This window comes from Pristiophorus japonicus, chromosome 20, assembly GCF_044704955.1.
Source record: "Pristiophorus japonicus isolate sPriJap1 chromosome 20, sPriJap1.hap1, whole genome shotgun sequence".
NCBI lineage: Eukaryota > Metazoa > Chordata > Chondrichthyes > Pristiophoridae > Pristiophorus > Pristiophorus japonicus.
In genome coordinates this window covers 92,141,224-92,162,769 of record NC_091996.1, presented here as the reverse complement: position 1 = coordinate 92,162,769, position 21,546 = coordinate 92,141,224, and the positions used below count along the sequence as shown (strand labels likewise).

Below are 21,546 nucleotides of genomic sequence, written 5' to 3'. Positions count from 1 at the left end.
AGAGAGAGAGTAAAATTGGAGAGAGAGAGAGAGAAAAATTGGAGAGAGAGAGAGAGAGAGTAAAATTGGAGAGAGAGAGAGAGAGTAAAATTGGAGAGAGAGAGAGAGTAAAATTGGAGAGAGAGAATAAAATTGGAGAGAGAGAGAGCAAAATTGGAGAGAGAGAGCGAGCGAGCCAGAGAAGATTTTAAATCTGATCACTGTTTGAGAATTTCAATTCTGTTTTTAAAAAACAATCCGGAAATAACAATCAGCAACGTGATAATATTGGCCCCAGGATACCGGGGATGATTCCCTGGCTCTTCTTCAAAATAGTGCCATGGGATCTTTTACATCCAACCGAGGGGGCAGACAGAGCCTCAGTTTAACGTCTCATCCAAAAGACGGCCCCTCCGACAGTGCGGCGCTCCCTCAGTACTGCCCCTTCGACAGTGCGGCGCTCCCTCAGTACTGCCTCTCCGACAGTGCGGCGCTCCCTCAGTACTGCCCTTCCGACAGTGCGGCGCTCCCTCAGCACTGCCCCTCCGACAGTGCAGCGCTCCCTCAGCACTGCCCCTCCGACAGTGCGGCGCTCCCTCAGCACTGCACTGGGAGTGTCGGCCTGGACTTTGCGCTCCAGTCTCAGGAGTGGGACTTGAACCCACGGCTGGCAGTTAACCTTCAGAGTCATTTCATGCTCCCCGAGGGAGACGGTTTTGTGCCCGCACTGGGGGAGGAGATTTTTAAACCCCTCTCCCATGGACAGGTGCTGGTGTTGGGCTGTGGGATCCAGGAGGTGCCCGTTCCCTCACCCAAATGTCCATCTGCAATGTGCAAATCCAGACAGCCTGGCCCGGGGTGGGAAAGAGAGACCGATGCAGATATAGGGGCAATGGAACTGAGGAAAGCACAGTTACGGATACAGTGAAAACATTCATGGCAGCTGATCCCGATTCCAAACAGCGCCCCACACAATCAATAAACCACAACGGCCTGCCTCTACATTACAATTGAAGGCAGGCTCCCCACGACTCTCATCATTCCCACCTCACTATCCCCTCCCCTGTAACGCTGGCGAGGCCTCCCCAGGTCCATCAGCTGGATTCCAAGCGGAGGCCCGCCCCTCCCCACCTCCGTATGATGCTCGTTAACCAATCCCGTGTCTGCAGCACGGACAAATTCAGCCCCTCGGATCTCCCTGTGGTCAGGCCAAAGATTTCCAGTCCGCAGGGATCACTCGCGCAGCATATTCCTTCTGAAACCGAGAGATAATCTGGAGCCTCACAACCCGTGTGCAGTTCAAGGGCTGTGGATCAGGTTGGCAAGCCGCCTGGATTGAGGCAGCAGCAAGTCACAGTCCAACTACAACTACTCAACAACATGCCTTCATATAGCACCTTTAACACAGTAAAATGTCCCAAGTCACTTCACATTTCCGTTGAACATAAATTTTACATCAAGCCACAAAAGCAGATATTAGGGACAGCCAACAAAAGCTGGGTCAAAGAGGTCGGTTTGAAGGAGCGTCTTAAAAGGAGGAGAGAGAGTCGGAGAGGTTTAGGGAGGGAGTTCCAGAGCTTGGGGCTCAGGCAGCTGAAGGCACGGCCACCGATGGTGGAGCGATGGAAATCGGGGGATGCTCAAGAGGCCAGAATTAGAGGAGCGCAGAGATCTCGGGGGGGGGGTGTGGGGCTGAAGGAGATTACAGAGATAGGGAGGGGCGAGGGGCCATGGAGGGATTTGTAAACAAGTATGAGAATTTTGAAAATCGAGGCGTTACTTAACTGGGAGCCAATGTCGGTCAGCGAGCACAGGGGGTGATGGGTGAACGGGACTCGGTGCAAGTTAGGACACGGGGTCAGCGAGCACAGGGGGTGATGGGTGAACGGGACTCGGTGCGAGTTAGGACACGGGGTCAGCGAGTACACACACGGAGATACATCAAAACTTTCAAGATACTCCTCTGTCTTTAACCTCTCTCGTCGCTCTTAAACCCCCATCACTCCCAGCCCCCTCCTCACTCCCAGCCCCCCATCATTCTCCTCCTCACTCCCAGCCCCCCATCATTCTCCTCCTCACTCCCAGCCCCCCCATCATTCTCCTCCTCACTCCCAGCCCCCCCATCACTCCCCCCTCACTCCCAGCCCCATCACTCCCCCCCCATCACTCCCAGCCCCATCACTCCCCCCCTCACTCCCAGCCCCATCACTCCCCCCCTCACTCCCAGCCCCATCACTCCCCCCTCACTCCCAGCCCCCCATCACTCCCCCCTCACTCCCAGCCCCCCATCACTCCCCCCTCACTCCCAGCCCCAATCATTCCCCTCCTCACTCCCCATCATTCCCCTCCTCACTCCCAGCCCCCCATCATTCCCCACCTCACTCCCAGCCCCCCATCATTCCCCTCCTCACTCCCAGCCCCCCATCATTCCCCTCCTCACTCCCAGCCCCCCATCATTCCCCTCCTCACTCCCAGCCCCCCATCATTCCCCTCCTCACTCCCAGCCCCCCATCACTCCCCTCCTCACTCCCAGCCCCCCATCACTCCCCTCCTCACTCCCAGCCCCCCATCACTCCCCCCTCACTCCCAGCCCCCATCACTCCCCCCTCACTCCCAGCCCCCATCACTCCCCCCTCACTCCCAGCCCCCCATCACTCCCCCCTCACTCCCAGCCCCATCACTCCCCTCCCCCCTCAATCCCAGCCCCATCACTCCCCACCTCCATCACTCCCTCACTCCCCCCACACCTCCCTCCCTTACTCATCGACCTGGGTCCCCCTCCTTCACTCACCGGCCTGGGTGAGGTCGGACAGATCATGTTTGCTGGCGGCCCGGGGGAAGTCCCGCAGCTTCCTGTTGCTCAGGTTGAGGATGCCGCTGGCCGCCGCCTCCTCCAGCGCCTTGTCCAGGCTGCGGCTCAGGCTGAGGCTGGCGGCGGGCGGGGGCTCGTCTCCCGGACCCATCCGGACCCTCAGCGCCGGCCCGAGCCCGGCGGCAGCTCCCGGACAGTGTGCGGGCCCAGCCCTGGGGCCGGGGACACAGTGTAGCGGCCCGGCGACACACTGTAGCGATCCGGGGACACTCTGTATCCGCGGCAGTGGGGAGGCGGCTCTGCACCCTGACTGACAGCCCGGCCCTCCAATCACAGCCCAGCAAACACAGCCCGCCAATCACACCCAGCAAACAGGCCGCCAATCACAGCCCAGCAAACACAGCTCACCAATCATAACCCACCAATCACAGCCCAGCCCAAAAAACAAAGCCCAGCCCATCAAACAAGGCCCGCCAATCACAGCCCAGCCCATCAAACACAGCCTACCAATCACAACCAACCAATCACAGCCCATCAAACACAGCCCACCCATCACAACCAACCAATCACAGCCCATCAAACGCAGCGCACCAATCACAACCAACCAATCACAGCCCATCAAACACAGCTCACCAATCACAGCCCCGCTAATCACAGCCCAGCCCACCAAACACAGCTCACCAATCACAGCCTGCCAATCACAGCAAATCAATCACAGCCCGCCAATCACAGCCCAGCCCCACCAGCCCGCGCCACCTCATTGGCCAGCCCACAGCCACTGATTGACAGCCCGGCTTAGAACCAATCACCCAACAAATTGGCCAACCACTTCTGTCCAATCACCTGCTAACCAATTGCAGGAGGGGGGGGGGGGTTGGACAGGTTGCACAACCCCCTCCCCCCACCAGATGATTGACAACTGATTGGACCAATCAAAACACCACAATCTAGAGCAGCAGCCAATGAACGATCCGCCCGTCGCAGCCAATGACAGCAAGAGAGTCACTTTGGCCAGCGGGAGGTGAGCTGAGTCCAATCCAGCCAATCAGGACCATGGGTTGGCAAGGCAACTGGCCAATAGCGAGAGAGAAAAAGTCATTGCCCTCTCACCCAATCAGAGAGGGAGATCCATAAATAAGGCCCAAAGGATTGGATGGTCTCCCCAACAATGTTGCCCCCAAACCACAAATATAAACCGATGGTTTCCCACCAACAACAGACTCGATGGGCAGCATTTTAATTGCGAGGCGGGGCTAATATTGAGAGGCGGGGCTGCGAATCAGGGCCTCAGCCAATGAAGGAAGAGCAGGCGGTGAATGCAGGACGCAATGGTTTGTGTCAATGAAGAGTGACGCCTTCATTGGCGATTGCAACATGGTGCCCAGGTTCGGGGCCATTCTGGAGTGTTATGCGATAAAAACTTAACACTGAGCCGCATAAGTAGAAATTAGGACCGGTCAACGAGGTGGGTTTTAAGGAGCATCTTGAAGGAGAAAAGAGAGGTGGAGAGGCGGAGAGGTTTAGGCAGGGAGTTCCAGAGCTTGGGACCCAGGCAACAGAAGGCACGGCCACCGATGGTGGAGCGATTATAATCAGGGATGCTCAGGAGGGCAGAATTAGAGGAGCACAGACATCTCGGGGGTTGTGGGGCCAATGCGAGCACAGGGGGTGATGGGTGAGCGGGACTCGATGCGAGTTAGGACACAGGGCAGCGAGCACAGGGGGTGATGGGTGAGTGGGACTCGGTGCGAGTTAGGACACGGGGCAGCGAGCACAGGGGGTGATGGGTGAGTGGGACTCGGTGCGAGTTAGGACACGGGGCAGCGAGCACAGTGGGTGATGGGTGAGCGGGACTCGGAGCGAGTTAGGACACGGGGGCAGCGAGCACAGGGGGTGATGGGTGAGCGGGACTCGGTGCGAGTTAGGACACGGGGCAGCGAGCACAGGGGGTGATGGGTGAGTGGGACTCGGTGCGAGTTAGGACACGGGGCAGCGAGCACAGGGGGTGATGGGTGAGCGGGACTCGGTGCGAGTTAGGACACGGGGCAGCGAGCACAGTGGGTGATGGGTGAGCGGGACTCGGTGCGAGTTAGGACACGGGGTCAGCGAGCACAGGGGGTGAAGGGTGAGCGGGACTCGGTGCGAGTTAGGACACGGGGGCAGCGAGCACAGGGGGTGATGGGTGAGTAGGACTCGGTGTCAGTTAGGACACGGTCAGCGAGCACAGGGGGTGATGGGTGAGCGGGACTCGGTGCGAGTTAGGACACGGGGCAGCGAGCACAGGGGGTGATGGGTGAGCGGGACTTGGTGCGAGTTAGGACACGGGGCAGCGAGCACAGGGGGTGATGGGTGAACGGGACACGGTGCGAGTTAGGACACGGGGCAGCGAGCACAGGGGGTGATGGGTGAGCGGGACTCGGTGCGAGTTAGGACACAGGGCAGCGAGCACAGGGGGTGATGGGTGAGCGGGACTCGGTGCGAGTTAGGACACGGGGCAGCGAGCACAGGGGGTGAAGGGTGAGCGGGACAAAGTGCGAGTTAGGACATGGGACAGCCGAGTTTTGGATCACCTCTAGTTTACATAGAGTAGAATGTGGGAGGCCAGCCAGGAGTGCGTTGGAATAGTCAAGTCTAGAGGTAACAAAGGCATGGATGAGGGTTTCAGCAGCGGATGAGCTGAGGCAGGGGGCGGAGTCGGGCGATGTTCATCATCATCATAGGCAGTCTCTCGAAATCGAGGAAGACTTGCTTCCACTCTAAAAGTGAGTTCTCAGGTGGCTGAACAGTCCAATACAAGAGCCACAGTCCCTGTCACAGGTGGGACAGACACTGATTGAGGGAAAGGGGAGGGTGGGACTGGTTTGCCGCACGCTCCTTCCGCTGCCTGCGCTTGGTTTCTGCATGCTCTCGGTGACGAAACCCGAGGTGCTCAGCGCCCTCTCGGATGCACTTCCTCCACTTAGGACGGTCTTTGGCCAGGGACTCCCAGGTGTCGGTGGGGATGTTGCACTTTATCAGGGAGGCTTTGAGGGTGTCCCTTGTAACGTTTCCTCTGCCCACCTGGGGCCCGTTTGCCGTGTCGGAGTTCTGAGTAGAGCGCTTGCTTTGGGAGTCTTGTGTCAGGCATGCGGACAATGTGGCCCGCCCAGCGGAGCTGGTCGAGTGTGGTCAGTGCTTCGATGCTGGGGATGTTGGCCTGAGCGAGGACGCTAACGTTGGTGCGCCTGTCCTCCCAGGGGATTTGTGGGATCTTGTGGCGACATTGTTGGTGGTATTTCTCCAACGATTTGAGGTGTCTACTGTATGGTCTACCTTACGGAGGGGGAAATAGGCGGGTTTAGTTATGCTGCGAATATGTGGTCAGAAGCTCATTTCAGGGTCAAATATGACACCGAAGGTTGCGAACAGTCTGGTTCAGCCTCAGACAGGAGTTGGGGAGAGGGGTGGAGTCCGTGGCTGGGGAACAAAGTTTGTGACGGGGACCAAAAACAAGGCTTCGGTCTTCCCGATATTCAACTGGAGAAAACTTCTGCTCATCCGGAACTGGATGTCGGACAATGGTAAGATGCCAAAGCAGAGCTTCACTGATGTCATCCCCAGTAATCAGAGCCTTTCGTTGCGAGACCAGTGCTTCATTAGAGGCTACGAGGAGATCTGAGAGACGTGTTCAGAATTACAGGGGGTTTCGATTAAGTGAATCGGGAAATTCTATTTCCGCTGCTTTGTGAGTTGTTAACTGCAACAACCTGTATTTATATAGCGCCTTTAATGTAGTAAAACATCCCCAGGCGCTTCACAGGGAGCAATCATCCAACAAATTTTGACACCGAGCTGCGTGAGGAGATATTAGGGACAGGTGACCAAAAGCTTGGTCAAAGAGGTCGGTTTTAAGGAGCGTCTTTAAAGGAGGAAAGAGAGGTAGAGAGGTTTAGGGAGGGAGTTCCAGATGGGGTGAGGGAGTGCGGACAGAGTTAAAGTGCAGAGCTCTCGGGGAGTTGTGGGGCTGGAGGAGGTTACAGAGATAGGGAGGGGCGAGGGACCATGGAGGTAATGTTGCCTGCGCTGGAGAATTTTGGCTATGAGGAAAGTTTGGAGATGCTGGGGTTGTGTTCCTTGGAACAGAGGAGGCTGAGGGGAGACCTGATTGAGGTGTATAAAATTATGAGGGGCCTGGATAGGGAAGGACCTATTTCCCTTAGCAGAAGGGTCAACAACCAGGGGGCATAGATTTAAATTGGGGGGGGAGGTTTAGGGGGGGATTTGAGGGGAGATTTCTTCACCCAGAGGGTGGTGGGGGTCTGGAACTCACTGCCTGAAAGGGTGGTAGAGGCAGAAACCCTCACCACATTTAAAAAGTACTTGGATGTGCACCTGAAGTGCCGTAACCTACAGGGCTACGGACCCAGAGCTGGAAAGTGGGATTGGGCTGGGTGGCTCTTGGTCGGCCGGCGCGGACACGATGGGCCGAATGGCCTCCTTCCGTGCTGTAAATTTCTATGATTCTATGATTTGAAAACAAGGATGAGAATTTTAAATTTGAGATGTTGCCGGACCGGGAGCCAGTGTGGGTCGGCGAGGTTTGGATCAGCTTCATTCATGGAGGGTAGAACGTGGGAGGCCGGCCAGGCGCGCGTTGGAATTGTCAAGTCTGGAGGTAACAAAGGCACGGATGAGGGCTTCAGCAGCGGATGAGCTGAGGCAGGGGGCGGAGACGGGCGATGTTACGGAGGGGGAAGTAAGCGCCCTTGGTGATGGAGAGGAGATGGGGTCGGAGGCTGAGCTCGGGGTCAGATAGGAATCCAAGGTTGCGGACAGTCTGGTTCGGCCTCAGCCCGTGGTCAATTCAAGGTCAACACCACAAGAACAAAGAGAGATGTTGGAGTGGTTTTTCTGGACAGAGGTATGCTCTACCACAATCTGGGACAAGCAGAACCCATTGCAGCTTCTAAAGGAACAGGAAAAGTACAAACCGCTCGTTCAGTCTTGATAAGTTACCGGTGAAGGTTTGGCTCTGTGACCACCATAGTTTACCGACATCACAGAGTGTGGTGAGAGAACACACGTCAAATCAAGGCCGCAGGGAGAGAACATCGGCAAATGTCAGCACCATCCCAGCCATGGCTCACACTCGCCTCAGGTCATCCCTTCCTTCCTTCCTCTTTCTCTCCTTCCTTCCTCCTCTTTCTCTCCTTCCTTCCTGTCTTTCTTTCTGTATTTCCCTTTTCTTCCTTCCTTCATTCCTTCCTTCCTCCCCACATTCATCATCATCATAGGCAGTCCCTCGGAATCGAGGAAGACTTGCTTCCACTCTTAACATGAGTCCTTAGGGGGCTGAACAGTCCGATACGAGAACCACAGTCCCTGTCAGAGGTAGGACAGATAGTCGTTGGAGGAAAGGGTGGGTGGGGAGTCTGGTTTGCCGCATGCTCCTTCCGCTGCCTGCGCTTGGTTTCTGCATGCTCTCGGCGACGAGACTCGAGGTGCTCAGCGCCCTCCCGGATGCACTTCCTCCACTTAGGGCGGACTGGTCTTTGGCCAGAGACTCCCAGGTGTTGGTGGGGATGTTGCACTTTATCAGGGAGGCTTTGAGGGTGGTCCTTGTAACGTTTCCTCTGCCCACCTTTGGCTCGTTTGCCATGAAGGAGTTCCGAGTAGAGAGCTTGCTTTGGGAGTTTCGTGTCGGGCATGTGAACAATGTGGCCTGCCCAGCAAAGCTGATCGAGTGTGGTCAGTGCTTCAATGCTGGGGATGTTGACCTGGTCGAGGACACTGATGTTGGTGCGTCTGTCCTCCCAGGGGTTTTGTGGGATCTTGCGGAGACATCGTTGGTGATATTTCTCCAGCGACTTGAGGTGTCTACTGTACATGGTCCATGTCTCTGAGCCATACCGGAGGGCGGGTATTACTACAGCCCTGTAGACCATGAGCTTGGTGGTAGATTTGAGGGCCTGGTCTTCAAACACTCTTTTCCTCAGGCGACCGAAGGCTGCACTGGCGCACTGGAGGCGGTGTTGGATCTCGTCGTCGATGCCTGCTCTTGTTGATAAGAGGCTCCCGAGATATGGGAAATGGTCCACGTTGTCCAGGGCCGGGCCGTGGATCTTGATGACTGGAGGGCAGTGCTGTGCGGCGAGGACAGGCTTGGGAGGACCTTTACCTAACTGATGTTTAGCGTAAGGCCCATGCTTTCATATGCCTCGGTGAATACATCGACTATATCCTGGAGTTCAGCCTCTGTATGTGCACAGACGCAGGCGTCGTCCGCGTACTGTAGTTCAACGACAGAGGTTGGGGTGATCTTGGACCTGGCCTGGAGGCGGCGTAGGTTAAACAGCTTCCCACTGGTTCTGTAGTTTAGTTCCACTCCAGCGGGGAGCTTGTTGACTGTGAGGTGGAGCATGGCGGCGAGGAAGATTGAGAAGAGGGTTGGGGCGATGACGCAGCCCTGTTTGACCCCGGCCCGGACGTGGATTGGGTCTGAGATGGATCCATTGGTCAGGATCACGGCCTGCATGTCGTTGTGGAGCAGGCGGAGGATGGTGACAAACCTTTGAGGGCATCCGAAACGGGGGAGGACGCTGCATAACCCCTCGCGGTTGACAGTGTCAAAGGCCTTTGTAAGATCGAAGAAGACCATGTATAAGGGCTGGCGCTGCTCCCTGCATTTTTCCTGCGGCTGACGCGCTGCAAAGATCATGTCCGTTGTACCCCCTAGGGGACGAAATCCGCACTGTGATTCCGGGAGGAGCTCCTCGGTCACGGGGAGAAGGCGGTTGAGGAGGACTCGAGCAACAACTTTCCCAGTGTCTGAAAGCAGGGAGATTCCCCTGTAGTTGCCGCAGTCGGACTTGTCCCCTTCCTTCCTCTCCGTCCTTCCTACCTTCCTGTCTTTCTCTTTCTATCCTTCCTTCCTTTCTCTCTACACGACCCCGCTCACAATATCTTGAGTTACGCACATTCTACCCCCTGCCATGCCTTGATTGCACTCCAGCCCCGTCCTTATCCCAGCCGCGCCCTGCCTTGATGTTGCCTCTGATCCTGTCCTTACTCCACCCCCTGCCACCGTAGCCCCTCCCCTCACCCCCTCCCCGCCGCCCCGTCCTATCCCCACCTTCCCCATCCCCAATCAGCCACGGCCTGACCCCGTTCCCACCCCCACCCCTAATCCCTGCCCTGCCCCCACCTCCCTCGCTAATTCTTATGCTGCCCCCCCCCCCCCACCCCCGACACCGGCTCTGCTCTGAGACCACCCCATATCCTGCCCTGCCCCCACACGTTGCCCCGTTCTCCCAACCGGCTGTGATCCCCAGCCCCTCCCCTCCTGCACCCAACGCCCGCCCCTGATCCCACCCTCTACCCTGTCCCGCTCCACTACCCTATTCCACCCCATTACATCGAGTGCCGTACAGAAAGAGGCCATCGGGCCCCACCGCCCGGTGCCGGTGTTTATGCTCCACAGCAGGCCCCTCCCACCCCTCTTCACCTCCCCCCCCCCATCACCATATCCTTCTATTCCTGTCTCCCTCGTGTGTTTATCCAGCCTCCCCTGAAATGCATCGATACTATTCACCTCAACCCCTCCCTGTGGCAGCGAGTTCCACATTCTCACCGCTCTCTGGGTAAAGAAGTTTCTCCTGAATTCCCCATTGGGTTTATTAGTCGGTGTCTTATATTGGTCTCCCCCACAACTGAAAACATTCTACGTCGACCCGATCGAACCCCCTTCATAATTTTAAAAACCTCTATTTTTTTTTTCCAGGGGGGACTCTGATCCCTGTCCCTCCACTGATCTTCCTGCTTCTCCAACCCGATCCCAACCACCTTCTTTGTCCCAATACCGTTCCCCCCACCCCCCCCTCTCCATTTCCCCCCCCCCCCTTCTCCATCCAAATCCCACTCCACTGCTCCGTCCCGATCCCACCCGTCCCCCGTCCCCCCGCCTGAATCCAGATCCCTACCTGCCTCCATTCCCATCTGATCCCGCCCATGCGCCCCCCCCCACCCCCCCCCCGTGGTTCAGACCCCTGCTACTCCCGTGGCCCCTTGCCCCAGTTTCCGACCCCGGGCCGAAAGCTGGGGACCCCGGCAGTGATGTCAGCGTTCCAACTGTGACGTCACAATCGCCACTGTCGTCTCCGGGACGACCGTTGAAGGTGACATCAGTGCTGAGGGGAAATTAATGGGGGAGCAGCCCGCCCAGCACTTTACACCACAAACAGCTGAAATAATGACATGCACGTGGTTACCCCGGGGAAAAACGCAGATCACAATCAGTCTTTAGCAGTGCAGCCTGAAAAAAAAACTGCAGAGACAGAGAAAGACGATAATGTCCAGCAGGGCAGGCAGAGGCAAGCTTCAGAAATATTCCAGATTAAATAGCAATGAGAGGCCACCTAGTGTGAGTATCAGGCACACCATCACCACTTAGAACCTGTTCTCTGTTTGTCTCGTGGCTAGCTGCCGCAATTCTGATGGGTTCATGGCCCCCAAAACAGGCGAGAGGCTAGGATTTTAAATGGGGTTAGACAGGGGCAAGACTGACTTGACACTTCTTCAGTCGTTGCTCTGATATAAATTCGCTCCATGGCTACGGGAACTAGTCCGGCATCATTATTGATCCGGGATACGAGTGCTTGCTCTCACTGCAGTGCTCGGAGAGTGCTGCCTTGTCGGAGGAGCCGTTCTTCCGATGACCCACGAGACTGAGGTCAACGTTGGCTGCTCAGGGTGTATGGTAAAGAGGAGGAAGGCCATTCGGCCCATCCATTCAGAGAGACCCCCTCTCCTCACAGTATCCCACTCTTTCTTGATTTATTCCAGGCTTTTTTCCCTCTATTCCGAAGAGCCCGCGGCACTATTAAAAGAAGAACGGGGGCGTTCTCCCGGGGTCTCAGCCAGCATTCCTCCCTCAACCAACACCACCAGAACAGGTTAATGGGTCAATTATTTCATTGCTGTCTGCGTGATATTCCTATCACTGTTTTTCTTGGGTCAACCTTCACTACACTCCAAACCAATTCATTCTGCACAGTGTGCTTTATCCTGTGTATATTCTGCACTGTGTGCTTTATCCTGTGTATATTCTGCACAGTGTGCTGTATCCTGTGTATATTCTGCACAGTGTGCTTTATCCTGTGTATATTCTGCACTGTGTGCTGTATCCTGTGTATATTCTGCAATGTGTGCTTTATCCTGTGTATATTCTGCACAGTGTGCTTTATCCTGTGTATATTCTGCACTGTGTGTTTTATCCTGTGTATATTCGGCACAGTGTGCTTTATCCTGTGTATATTCTGCACTGTGTGCTTTATCCTGTGTATATTCTGCACAGTGTGCTTTATCCTGTGTATATTCTGCACTGTGTGCTTTATCCTGTGTATATTCTGCACTGTGTGCTGTATCCTGTGTATATTCTGCACTGTGTGCTTTATCCTGTGTATATTCTGCACTGTGTGCTGTATCCTGTGTATATTCTGCACTGTGTGCTTTATCCTGTGTATATTCTGCACTGTGTGCTTTATCCTGTGTATATTCTGCACAGTGTGCTTTATCCTGTGTATATTCTGCACTGTGTGCTTTATCCTGTGTATATTCTGCACTGTGTGCTGTATCCTGTGTATATTCTGCACAGTGTGCTTTATCCTGTGTATATTCTGCACTGTGTGCTTTATCCTGTGTATATTCTGCACAGTGTACTGTATCCTGTGTATATTCTGCACTGTGTGCTTTATCCTGTGTATATTCTGCACAGTGTGCTTTATCCTGTGTATATTCTGCACTGTGTGCTTTATCCTGTGTATATTCTGCACTGTGTGCTGTATCCTGTGTATATTCTGCACAGTGTGCTTTATCCTGTGTATATTCTGCACTGTGTGCTTTATCCTGTGTATATTCTGCACTGTGTGCTTTATCCTGTGTATATTCTGCACAGTGTGCTGTATCCTGTGTATATTCTGCACTGTGTGCTTTATCCTGTGTATATTCTGCACTGTGTGCTGTATCCTGTGTATATTCTGCACTGTGTGCTGTATCCTGTGTATATTCTGCACAGTGTGCTTTAACCTGTGTATATTCTGCACTGTGTGCTTTATCCTGTGTATATTCTGCACAGTGTGCTTTATCCTGTGTATATTCTGCACAGTGTGCTTTATCCTGTGTATATTCTGCACAGTGTGCTGTATCCTGTGTATATTCTGCACTGTGTGCTTTATCCTGTGTATATTCTACACAGTGTGCTTTATCCTGTGTATATTCTGCACTGTGTGCTTTATCCTGTGTATATTCTGCACTGTGTGCTGTATCCTGTGTATATTCTGCACTGTGTGCTTTATCCTGTGTATATTCTGCACTGTGTGCTGTATCCTGTGTATATTCTGCACTGTTTGCTTTATCCTGTGTATATTCTGCACAGTGTGCTGTATCCTGTGTATATTCTGCACTGTGAGCTTTATCCTGTGTATATTCTGCACAGTGTGCTGTATCCTGTGTATATTCTACACTGTGAGCTTTACCCTGTGTATATTCTGCACAGTGTGCTTTATCCTGTGTATATTCTGCACTGTGTGCTTTACCCTGTGTATATTCTGCACAGTGTGCTTTATCCTGTGTATATTCTGCACAGTGTGCTTTATCTTGTGTATATTCTGCACAGTGTGCTTTATCCTGTGTATATTCTGCACAGTGTGCTTTATCTTGTGTATATTCTGCACAGTATGCTTTACCCTGTGTATATTCTGCACAGTGTGCTTTACCCTGTGTATATTCTGCACGGTGTGCTTTATCCTGTGTATATTCTGCACTGTGTACTTTATCCTGTGTATATTCTGCACAAGGTGGTTTATTCTGTGCATATTCTGCACAATGTATTTGCATGGATTTATGAAGGGAAGTTATGTTTGACAAATTTGCTGGAATTCTTTGAGGATGTAATGAGCAGGGTGGATAAAGGGGAACCAGTGGATGTGGTGTATTTGGATTTCCAGAAGGCATTTGACAAGGTGCCACATAAAAGATTACTGCACAAGATAAAAGTTCACGAGTTTGGGGTTATATATTAGCATGGATAGAGGATTGGCTAACAAACAGAAAACAGAGAGTCGGGATAAATGGTTCATTCTCGGGTTGGCAACCAGTAACTAGTGGGGTGCCGCAGGGATCAGTGCTGGGACCCCAACTATTCACAATCTATATTAACGACTTGGAAGAAGGGACCGAATGTAATGTAGCCAAGTTTGCTGACGATACAAAGATGGGAGGAAAAGCAATATGTGAGGAGGACATACAAAATCTGCAAAAGGACATAGACAGGCTAAGTGAGTGGGCAAAAATTTGGCAGATGGTGTATAATGTCGGAAAGTGTCGGCAGAAAAAAATCAAAGAGCAAGTAATTATGTAAATGGTGAAAGATTGCAAAATGCCGCAGTACAGCGGGACCTGGGGGTCCTTGTGCATGAAACACAAAAGGATAGTATGCAGGTACAGCAAGTGAACAGGAAGGCCAATGGTTTCTTGGCCTTTATTGCAAAGGGGATGGAGTATAAAAGCAGGGAAGTCTTGCTACAGCTATATAAGGTATTGGTGAGGCCACACCTGGAATACTGCGTGCAGTTTTGGTTTCCATATTTACGAAAGGATATACTTGCTTTGGAGGCAGTTCAGAGAAGGTTCACTCGGTTGATTCCGGGGAAGAGGGGGTTGACTTATGAGGAAAGGTTAAGTAGGTTGGACCTCTACCCATTGGAATTCAGAAGAATGGGTGGTGATCTTATCGAAACGTATAAGATTATGAGGGGGCTTGACAAGGTGGATGTAGAGAGGATGTTTCCACTGATGGGGGAGATTAGAACTAGGGGGCATGATCTTAGAATAAAGGCCCATTTAGAACAGAGATGAGAAGGAATTTCTTCTCTCAGAGGGTTGTAAATCTGTGGAATTCGCTGCCTCAGAGAGCTGTGGAAGCTGGGACATTGAATAAATTTAAGACAGAAAGAGACAGTTTCTTAAACGATAAGGGAATAAGGGGTTATGAGGAGCGGGCGGGGAAGTGGAGCTGAGTCCATGATCAGATCAGCCACGATCGTATTAAATGGCGGAGCAGGCTCGAGGGGCCGTATGGCCGACTCCTGCTCCTATTTCTTATGTTCTATGTGATCGGGGAGAGTGTACATGGGCTGTGGGAGGAGAGGGATCGGGGAGAGTGTACATGGGCTGTGGGAGGGGGGGATAGGGGAGAGTGTACATGGGTTGTGGGAGGGGGGGATCGGGGAGAGTGTACATGGGCTGTGGGAGGAGGGTGATAGGGGAGAGTGTACATGGGCTGTGGGAGGAGAGGGATCGGGGAGAGTGTACATGGGCTGTGGGAGGAGGGTGATAGGGGAGAGTACATGGGCTGTGGGAGGAGAGGGATCGGGGAGAGTGTACATGGGCTGTGGGAGGAGAGGGATCGGGGCGAGTGTACATGGGCTGTGGGAGGGGGGGATAGGGGAGAGTGTACATGGGCTGTGGGAGGAGAGGGATCGGGGAGAGTGTACATGGGCTGTGGGAGGGGGGGATAGGGGAGAGTCTACATGGGCTGTGGGAGGAGAGGGATCGGGGAGAGTGTACATGGGCTGTGGGAGGGGGGGATCGGGAAGAGTGTACATGGGCTGTGGGAGGGGGGATAGGGGAGAGTGTACATGGGCTGTGGGAGGGGGGGATCGGGGAGACTGTACATGGGCTGTGGGAGGAGGGTGATGGGGAGAGTGTACATGGGCTGTGGGAGGAGAGGGATCGGGGAGAGTGTACATGGGCTGTGGGAGGGGGGGGATAGGGGAGAGTGTACATGGGCTGTGGGAGGGGGGGATCGGGGAGAGTGTACATGGGCTGTGGGAGGAGGGTGATAGGGGAGAGTACATGGGCTGTGGGAGGAGAGGGATCGGGGGAGAATGTACATGGGCTGTGGGAGGAGAGGGATCGGGGAGAGTGTACATGGGCTGTGGGAGGAGGGTGATAGGGGAGAGTGTACATGGGCTGTGGGAGGAGGGTGATAGGGGAGAGTGTACATGGGCTGTGGGAGGAGGGTGATAGGGGAGAGTACATGGGCTGTGGGAGGAGAGGGATCGGGGAGAGTGTACATGGGCTGTGGGAGGAGGGTGATAGGGGAGAGTGTACATGGGCTGTGGGAGGAGGGTGATAGGGGAGAGTGTACATGGGCTGTGGGAGGGGGGGATAGGGGAGAGTGTACATGGGCTGTGGGAGGGGGGGATCGGGGAGAGTGTACATGGGCTGTGGGAGGAGGGTGATAGGGGAGAGTACATGGGCTGTGGGAGGAGAGGGATCGGGGAGAGTGTACATGGGCTGTGGGAGGAGGGTGATAGGGGAGAGTGTACATGGGCTGTGGGAGGAGGGTGATAGGGGAGAGTACATGGGCTGTGGGAGGAGAGGGATCGGGGAGAGTGTACATGGGCTGTGGGAGGAGGGTGATAGGGGAGAGTACATGGGCTGTGGGAGCAGGGTGATAGGGGAGAGTACATGGGCTGTGGGAGGAGAGAGATCGGGGAGAGTGTACATGGGCTGTGGGAGGAGGGTGATAGGGGAGAGTGTACATGGGCTGTGGGAGGGGGGGGATAGGGGAGAGTGTACATGGGCTGTGGGAGGGGATAGGGGACTGTGCAAAGATGGTTTAGCTGCCCTGTGTTTTGCGAAAGGGATTAAAATGTGCCAGTCTGTTTATAGCTTACGCGTGCGTGCCTTTCTGCGTAGGTGAAGAGGAGGCGGATGTCGTTGACCCGGCTGGATGGTCAGCGAGACCTTGTTGGAGGAACCAGCACCAAAAAGGACCGAACAGGTCCGTTCTCCATCCTGTCCATCCCTCCCGAGTTAGTGAGTATCCAGTGTAGTACATGGGAGAGGATGCACCACCTTCAACCAAAGGATGGGCTAAATCATCCCACAAGCACCAGCCCTTGTAAGACACAGTTACACTACTGCTTCATTAGAGCAAATTGCTGTTAATGCTAATTACTGTTTAACCTGGGTGTGTCGTCTCCTGCTCTCCAATCCCCGTACCTCCACTCCTCTCTTCTATTCTGGATTCATTCCCTGTTGAGTTCTCTGCTCTTTGTATGTTCTGCACCGCGCTCTATTTTACATCCATTCTGTTGTGTGTGTGTGTGTGTGTTCATAGAATCACGGAAATTTACCGCGCGGAAGGAGGCCGTTTCAGCCCATCGTGTCCGCTCCGGCCGACAGAGAGCCACCCGGCCTAAACCCACTTTCCAGCTCTCGGTCCCGAGCCCTGTAGGTTACGGCACTTCAGGTGCACATCCAAATGTGGTGAGGGTTTCTGCCTCTACCACCCTTTCAGTCAGTGAGTTCCGCCCCAGACCCCCACCACCCTCTGGGTGAAGATATTTCCCCTCAAATCCCCGCCAATTACTTTAAATCTATGGCCCCTGGTTGTTGACCCCTCTGCTAAAGGGAAACAGGTCCGTCCTATCCACTCTATCCAGGCCCCACATCATTTTATACACCTCAATCAGATCTCCCCTCAGCCTCCTTTGTTCCAAAGAAAACAACCCCAGCCTATCCAATCTTTCCTCATCGCTAAAATTCTCCAGTCCAGGCAACATCCTGGTAAATCTCCTCTGTACCCTCTCCAGTGCAATCACATCTTTCCTGTAATGTGGTGACCAGAACTGCACGCAGTACTCCAGCTGTGGTCTAACCAGTGTTTTATACAGTTCAAGCATAACCTCCCTGCTCTTGTATTCTATGCCTCGGTTAATAAAGGAAAGTATCCCGAATGCCTTCTTAACCACCTTATCGACCTGGCCTGCAACCTTCAGGGACCTGTGGACCTGCACTCCAAGGTCCCGTTGTTCCTCTACACTTCTGTTTTGTTCTGACTATATTCTACACAGTATGCAACCTTGCCTCACCCCAACTGTTACTCAGAAGCAGGCCATTCCCTCTTCACTCCCATGGCACTCGGGGAGCTGTGGCTCAATGGGTCACACTCTCTCTCTCGCCTCGAGTCAGAAGGTCGTAGATTCAAGTCCCCACTCCAGAGACTTGAGCACAAAAATCTAGACTTGCGATTCAATGCTGTACTGAGGGAGCGCCGCACTGTCAGAGGGGGACCGTACTGAGAGAGCGCTGCACTGTCAGAGGGAGACCGTACTGAGGGAGCGCCACACTGTTGGAGGGGGACCGTACTGAGAGAGCGCCACATTGTCAGAGGGAGACCGTACTGAGGGAGCGCCACACTGTTGGAGGGGCAGTGCTCAGGGAGTGCCGCACTGTTGGAGGGGCAGTACTGAGGGAGTGCCGCACTGTCGGAGGGGCAGTACTGAGGGAGCGCCGCACTGTTGGAGGGGCAGTGCTCAGGGAGTGCCGCATGGTCGGAGGGGCAGTACTGAGGGAGCGCCGCACTGTTGGAGGGACAGTACTGAGGGAGCGCTGCACTGTCGGAGGGCAGTACTGAGGGAGTGCCTCACTGTCGGAGGGGCAGTACTGAGGGAGCGCCGCACTGTCATAGGGCCAGTACTGAGGGAGTGCCTCACTGTCAGAGGGGCAGTACTGAGGGAGAGCCGTACTGTCAGAGGGGGGCCGTACTGAGGGAGTGCCGCACTGTTGGAGGGCAGTACTGAGGCAGCGCCGCACTGTCGGAGGGGCGGTACTGAGGGAGCGCCGCACTGTTGGAGGGGCAGTACTGAGGGAGCGCCGCACTGTCGGAGGGGCTGTACTGAGGGAGCGCCGCACTGTCGGAGGGGCGGTACTGAGGGAACGTCGCACTGTCGGAGGGGCAGTACTGAGGGAGTGCCGCACTGTCGGAGGGGCAGTACTGAGGGAGCGCCGCACTGTTGGAGGGGCAGTACTGAGGGAGCGCCGCACTGTCGGAGGGGCAGTACTGAGGGAGCGCCGAACTGTCGGAGGGGCCGTCTTTCGGATGAGACGTTAAACCGAGGCCCCATCTGCCCTCTCAGGTGGTTGTAAAAGATCCCAGGGCACGGTTTCACAGTGAAGCAGGAGATGCCTGACCAATATATTGGCCTCAACTAACCTCACTAAAACAGGTGATCTTGTCTTGATCACATTGCTGTGTGTGGGAACTTGCTGTGCACAGATTGGCCTCCGACATTTCCCACATTACAGCAGTGACGACAGCCATTGGCTGCTAAAGCGATTTGGAATGTCTTGGGGATGTGAAAAGCAACTATCTAAATGCAAATCTTTCTCTCTTTCTTTTTTATAGATATTTCTCTCAGTCTGACAAGGTTGTCAGGAATGCCAACCATCCCGGAGACATCCCATATCCCTCTGCGCCACACATGCTCAAAGGCCTGCTTAAAACCAATGAAGTTATTGTAAAAATGGAATTTGTGTTCTGTAAATTCCTCCGAAATCTGTCTCGTTGCAAACACTTGTCAATTCTCGTGGTTTAAAACCACTTTGTTCCTCCTACTGTACGCCCTTTTGTACCTGCTTTCCAATCTCTCCTGCAGCATCTTAGCAAATACTGTTCCAGGCACACTCTGCAATGTGTTCTATTCTGGATATACCCCCCTGTGTTCTATTCTGGATATACCCCCCTGTGTTCTATTCTGGATATACCCCCCTGTGTTCTATTCTGCATATCCCCCCTGTGTTCTATTCTGGATATACCCCGCAGTGTTCTATTCTGGATATACCCCTCTGTGTTATATTCTGAATATACCCCTCTGTGTTCTATTCTGGATATACCCCGCTGTGTTCTATTCTGGATATACCCCACTGTGTTCTATTCTGGATATACCCCCCTGTGTTCTATTTTGGATATACCCCACTGTGTTCTGTTCTGGATATACCCTCCTGTGTTCTATTCTGGATATACCCTCCTGTGTTATATTCTGGATATACTCCCCTGTGTTCTATTCTGGATATGCCCCGTTGTGTTCTAACATAGAAACATAGAAACATAGAAACATAGAAACATAGAAAATAGGAGCAGTAGTAGGCCATTCAGCCTCTCGAGCCTGCACCGCCATTCAATATGATCATGGCTGATCCTCTATCTCAACACCATAGTCCCGATTTTCTCCCATACCCCTTTATGCCTTTTGTTTCTAGAAATCTATCTATCTCCCTCTTGTGCTGGGACCACAACTGTTTATAATATACATAGATGACCTGGAAGAGGGGACAGAGTGTAGTGTAACAAAATTTGCAGATGACACTAAGATTAGTGGGAAAGCGGGTTGTGTAGAGGACACAGAGAGGCTGCAAAGAGATTTGGATAAGTTAAGCGAATGGGCGAAGGTTTGGCAGATGGAATACAATGTCGGAAAGTGTGAGGTCATCCACCTTGGGAAAAAAAAACAGTAAAAGGGAATATTATTTGAATGGGGAGAAATTACAACATGCTGAGATGCAGAGGGACCTGGGGGTCCTTGTGCATGATCCCAAAAAGTTAGTTTGCAGGTGCAGCAGGTAATCAGGAAGGCGAATGGAATATTGGCCTTCATTGCGAGAGGGATGGAGTACAAAAGCAGGGAGGTCCTTCTGCAACTGTATAGGGTGTTGTAAGGCCGCACCTGGAGTACTGCGTGCAGTTTTGGTCGCCTTACTTAAGGAAGGATATACTGGCTTTGGAGGGGGTACAGAGACAATTCACTAGGCTGATTCCGGAGATGAGGGGGTTACCTTATGATGATAGATTGAGTAGACTGGGTCTTTACTCGTTGGAGTTCAGAAGGATGAGGGGTGATCTTATAGAAACATTTAAAATCATGAAAGGGATAGACAAGATAGAGGCAGAGAGGTTGTTTCCACTGTTTGGGGAGTCTGGAACTAGGGGGCACAGCCTCAAAATACGGGGGAGCCAATTTAAAACCGAGTTGAGAAGGAATTTCTTCTCCCAGAGGGTTGTGAATCTGTGGAATTCTCTGCCCAAGGAAGCAGTTGAGGCTAGCTCATTGAATGTTTTCAAGTCACAGATAGATAGATTTTTAACCAATAAGGGAATTAAGGGTTACGGGGAGCGGGCGGGTAAGTGGAGCTGAGTCCACGGCCAGATCAGCCATGATCTTATTGAATGGCGGAGCAGGCTCGAGGGGCTAGATGGCCTACTCCTGTTCCTAATTCTTATGTTCTTATGTAACCCCGTATCCTGAGACTGTGACCCCTTGTTCTAGACTTCCCAGCCCGGGGAAACATCCTCCCCGCATCCAGTCTGTCCAACCCCGTCAGAATTTTATACCTTTCAATGAGATCCCCTCTCATTCTTCTAAACTCTAGTGAATACAGGCCTAGTCGACCCAATCTCTCCTCGTACAACAGTCCTGCCATCCCAGGAATCAGTCTGGTGAACCTTTGTTGCACTCCCTCTATGGCAAGTATATCCTTTCTTAGGTAAGTAGACCAAAACTGCACACAATACTCCAGGTGTGGTCTCACCAAGGCCCTGTATAACTGTAGTAAGACATCCTTGCTCCTGTACTCAAACCCTCTTGCAATGAAGGCCAACATACCATTTGCCTTCCTAACTGCTTGCTGCTCCGGCATGTTTGTTTTCAATGACTGGTGTACAAGGACCCCCAGGTCCCTCTGTACATCGACACTTCCCAAGCCGTCACCATTTAAATAATACTTTGTCCTTATGTTTTTCCTACCAAAGTGAATAACTTCACATTTATCCACGTTATACTGCATCTGCCATGTGTTTGCCCACTCACTCAACCTATCGAAATCGCCTTGCATCGCCTTAGCATCCTCCTCACAACTCTCAATCCCACCTA

At 53.3% G+C, this 21,546-nt stretch overlaps 2 protein-coding genes across 3 annotated transcripts in view; one reads left to right on the top strand and one right to left on the bottom strand.

Annotated features, from left to right (window-relative positions):
* LOC139233054 (DISP complex protein LRCH3-like) overlaps positions 1–3,091 on the bottom strand; it is a 37,632-nt gene extending 34,541 nt beyond the window's left edge. Inside the window, exon 1 of the mRNA XM_070863574.1 lies at positions 2,771–3,091. Coding sequence (XP_070719675.1) covers positions 2,771–2,942 — 172 coding nt within the window. The 5' untranslated portion in view covers positions 2,943–3,091. The remainder of the gene's footprint in view (positions 1–2,770) is intronic.
* Positions 1–21,546, top strand: part of LOC139232695 (profilin-1-like) — a 762,729-nt gene that overhangs the window by 608,563 nt on the left and 132,620 nt on the right. The gene's annotated exons all lie outside the window — the stretch shown is intronic.